Source organism: Salvia splendens, chromosome 10 (genome assembly GCF_004379255.2).
Source record: "Salvia splendens isolate huo1 chromosome 10, SspV2, whole genome shotgun sequence".
Classification (NCBI taxonomy): domain Eukaryota; kingdom Viridiplantae; phylum Streptophyta; class Magnoliopsida; order Lamiales; family Lamiaceae; genus Salvia; species Salvia splendens.
In genome coordinates this window covers 8,382,161-8,386,363 of record NC_056041.1, presented here as the reverse complement: position 1 = coordinate 8,386,363, position 4,203 = coordinate 8,382,161, and the positions used below count along the sequence as shown (strand labels likewise).

At 38.4% G+C, this 4,203-nt stretch overlaps 1 protein-coding gene across 1 annotated transcript; it reads right to left on the bottom strand.

Moving 5' to 3' along the window:
• Positions 1 to 731: 731 nt before the first annotated feature.
• LOC121751127 (iron-sulfur protein NUBPL-like) lies at positions 732 to 2,973 on the bottom strand. Its single transcript, XM_042145839.1, has 7 exons — positions 2,957 to 2,973; positions 2,637 to 2,759; positions 2,353 to 2,450; positions 1,995 to 2,121; positions 1,597 to 1,682; positions 1,232 to 1,357; positions 732 to 1,028 (listed from the first exon to the last, which is right to left on the bottom strand). The coding sequence occupies exons 2-7, from the start codon at positions 2,674 to 2,676 to the stop codon at positions 861 to 863; spliced, it is 645 nt and encodes a 214-aa protein (XP_042001773.1). The 5' UTR covers positions 2,677 to 2,759; positions 2,957 to 2,973; the 3' UTR covers positions 732 to 860.
• Positions 2,974 to 4,203: the final 1,230 nt, after the last annotated feature.

Here is a 4,203-nt window from a genome sequence, read left to right as displayed (position 1 = left end):
ATCAATATGTCACACAACTTTGTATGATAGAGACTGAATATGATATTTTTATGAAATCATTAAATTGAAGACAGCTACATATAAATAGCATTTATTTTAGTCGCTCCTAGAATATGAGTAAGAAAATGTTATAATGAAAATAACAGCAATAAAATATGTGTTTTCTTTTTTCTTTACTTGTTACTATTTTACGAAAAGGATTATTCCGTATTTATATATTTATTCAAAACATGTTTTCCGACGAAAAGGAGAAAGAAGAGGAGAAGAAAAATTTATAGTGTGAATGTCAATAGAATATTGCTCTATCTTTATTGTTTCTCATATTTACTATATTTCAATTATCTTTTAAGTCTCCCTATCACCTTAGTGGCCTATTCTCTATTCTCCGATCTATTCAATTGTCTCTCTATTTAACTCACTAAACACTCATTCTTTAATTTTCGTACCCAAGGCCAAAAGAAATGAATCAATTATAATGAAACGAAAGAAGTACAATACCTTTTTGTGCTAGGGATGAAAAAATGGAATTTTTTTCAAGGATTAAATATATAAGTATATATTTCAACAATCTCATCAATCTTTCGACAAAAACAACCTATCGAAGCAGAGACACGAACACGACATCCCTCGTTACACAGACAATGTGGCTGCTGTTTATACGAGTTGCATAAGATGTTCGATGCTTTGAGCAGAAAGGCAAAAGAACAAACTCCATTCGTTCGTTAAGTGAAAAGAGACGTCAAAGCGAATCTTCTCACCGTGCCTTAAGAGGTCTTTAGGAGCTTGGGTGTCAATGTGATAGCAAGTGTTGGTGCCACCATCTAGGAAAAGTTGAAGACGTAGCTGGAAACGCCCCATGCTTAAAGATTTATTTCAGGACGCGAGTGTGGCTGGTTGAGTAGCTCGAGTGTGCTGACTATCTTTTGGGAGATATCACCATAGGCCTGGGATACACAAGATTCGGGATTGGATATCACAACAGGCACTCCTTCATCAGAGCCACTTCGTATTCCCGTCTCCAGTGGCAACTGCGATGATATATTTAAAGATCAGTGCTTGAGCAAATTAACAGTTTGGAACATTATAAGAGATTATATACCAGAATGTATCATAAATCTGTTTTAAAATATAGAAAAGATCAAGAACACAGAATTCAAGCTCACTTGTAGATAATGTAACTAGCAATAATTCGAAAGAATATTGCAGCCGGTGACAAAATCAGTGGAAATACCTCACCAAGAAACCTCATCCCCATATCATCGGCTGTCTTTTGAGCTCCACCCTTTCCAAAAATGTAATGAGCCTCATTACAGCTCGGACATTTAAAATAGCTCATGTTCTCCACAATTCCTAAAATCTGCGATGCATTGCAAAAAGTGGAAACTTCATTGAACAAAATCTATCGCTAATCATCTTTATTTTATGAAAGGTCACTGCTCCACATATGATTAACACAGTATTACTTTCTCGTCCAGGAATGCAATGCAATACGTGAAACTTTTATCCAACCATATGCTAAGGACACCATGTTTGGCGAAAATATATGAATGAAAGCTGTGGAAACACAAATTCTGTAACTGAAGGTAAGGGGTATACTGGCACGTTCACTTGGGAGAACATTTTAACACCTCTTCGAGCATCCATTAAGGCAACATCTTGAGGAGTTGACACAATTACGGCTCCTGTTAACATGTAGCAAAAATGATGTAATAAATGAGCAATGTAATCAAATTAAACATCAAGTTGAATTGGAACATAGAGAATCCAACTACTTCATCAACCCCAATGTGATAGATAAGATTGGATTTTGTCCATGACTCCAAATACGGATGAAAAAAAATCCACTTTACGAATCCATCAGAAGATATAAAGCATATTCTCCCAGTTAGATCATATTATACAAATACGAGAAAAGTGATTACATAAAAACAATTTCATCACGCTGGAATAGACTCTTGTAGATCGAAAGAGAATAAAAGGCAGATCCTAACTACCTGACAATTGCAATCTCTGCGAGATGGAAATCTGAGCATCACCGGTGCCAGGTGGCATGTCTACCACAAGAACATCTAGCGTTCCCCAATCAACTCCTCTCGTCATCTGTTCAAGTGCTTTCATGACCTGAAAAGATAACACAGTATCTACATATATCAAAATGGTTGTAGCATGATTCTTAGACAATAGGATGCTCTCCACGAGTTTTCCTGACCAAACTGATATCGTAAAACATGATCTGTAATCAGCAATTTGACATCATTATATAAATAACAACCTTCATTTTTAAAAAACCAAACTGATAAAAACATAAGCAATCGTGAAAACATGACCAGCAGAGAAATAATCTGCACTTACCATAGGACCTCTCCAGACAAGCGCGTCCCCTTCTGCGACCAGGGACCCCATCGACATGCATCTAACACCATAGTTTTCGATTGGGATCATTTTCTTATCTGCTAGAGGCACCACACCATCAAAACAGCTCATAACTCAAAATTTGTAAATTCACACATTAATAAAATGAAAGAAACATGCGAACTAAGAATCTAAGATAATCAACTCATCCACTCATAGTAACAGTGACAAAGTTCAAAACATGAAATAAAAGTACATAATTTCAAAGTTCATCAAAGCATCACCTGCACTCACTTCAGGCTTCCCATGGAGCTTCATCATCATCGGAATCGACGGCCCGTAAACATCAGCATCCAGCAGCCCAACCTTTAGCTGCCACTTATTTGCAAGCGAAACAGCCAAATTAACTACAAATTCACAGCAATATCACAGGAAAAAAAAATCGTAAATTGGCATATCTAAAAACTCAATTAAACAAATTTACAAAAATCAATATATTGAAGACACTAAAAATCCAAACAATGAATCAATTAAAACACTCACAAACTCATAATACAAAAATTTAGTATTTTTTTGAAGGAACCAATAAATGGAGATAAAATACCGGCAGTGGTGGATGATGAAGCCGCGAATTTTCGATGTTAGTAAAGAATGCTGGAAAACGCAGATCACGACACAAAGAATTTACGTGGTTCGATTTACTGGAGTAAATCTACGTCCACGGGAAAAAGGGAGGGCAAGATTGTATTGCTTGATCTGTTTTCTACAGCTTACAATTACAAACTTGCTATTTTGTGTTTTATCTCTAGAGAGCGAGAGAGAGAGTTCCCCTCATCTATTTGATCTAAGTTCTATTTATACTGAACTAAGATCGTGGCGTTCATCACTATATGTGTGTTGTGGATCGTGGAGGTCAGCGATCCTGCATGGGCCCACTATCCTGCATGAGTTTATGACTGCTTGACACCACTGAATAGATGGAACTTGGGTGTGTGAGATACGTGAGAGGTTCTGACATGAGTTGACTATCTCCCAGTTCGGTCGAATACTGAGACCGAACTGCTGAACTATTTGCCGAAGAAGCTTTGCCGATCTGAGAGTAGAGCTTGATGCCGACCTGAGAGCAGAGCTTGATGAGTTGGCTTTTCACCGAGCTGTAGGCTGGGCCGAACTCTTTAGTCATGCCGGACTGATACTCTTTGGTTGTGCCGACTGATACTCTTCTTGGGCTTTACTGCTGTTTGGGCTTGTTTAGTTCGTACTCCATCACTACCCCCCCGAAAAAGCGAAGTGAATCACTTCGGCGAAGCGAGTCACTTCGGCTTCTGGATAAAGGTACGGGGTAAGTGAGGTCTGTCCTCGGTCTTATGAAGTAAACTTCTTTGACCGGACTTAGTCCTTGGTCTTATGAAGTAAACTTCTGACATGAGTTGTCTTTGGTCTGATGAAATAAACATCTTTGACCGGACTCGTCTTTGGTCTGATGAATATAACATCTTTGACCGGACTCCTCGTACTTTGGTCTGATGAAATAAACATCTTTGACCTGGACTCCGTCTTTGGTCTGATGAAATAACATCTTTGACCGGACTCGTCTTTGGTCTGATGAAATAAACATCTTTGACCGGACTCGTCTTTGGTCTGATGAAATAAACATCTTTGACCGGACTCGTCTTTGGTCTGATGAAATAACATCTTTGACCGGACTCGTCTTTGGTCTGATGAAATAAACATCTTTGACCGGACTCGTCTTTGTGTTCTAATTTGGCGATTTTCGTCGCCAGGGAATCGAACTTTCCCTTGTCCTAATTCGGCGAGTTTTATCGCGTGGATCGGACTTTCCCAGTTAAC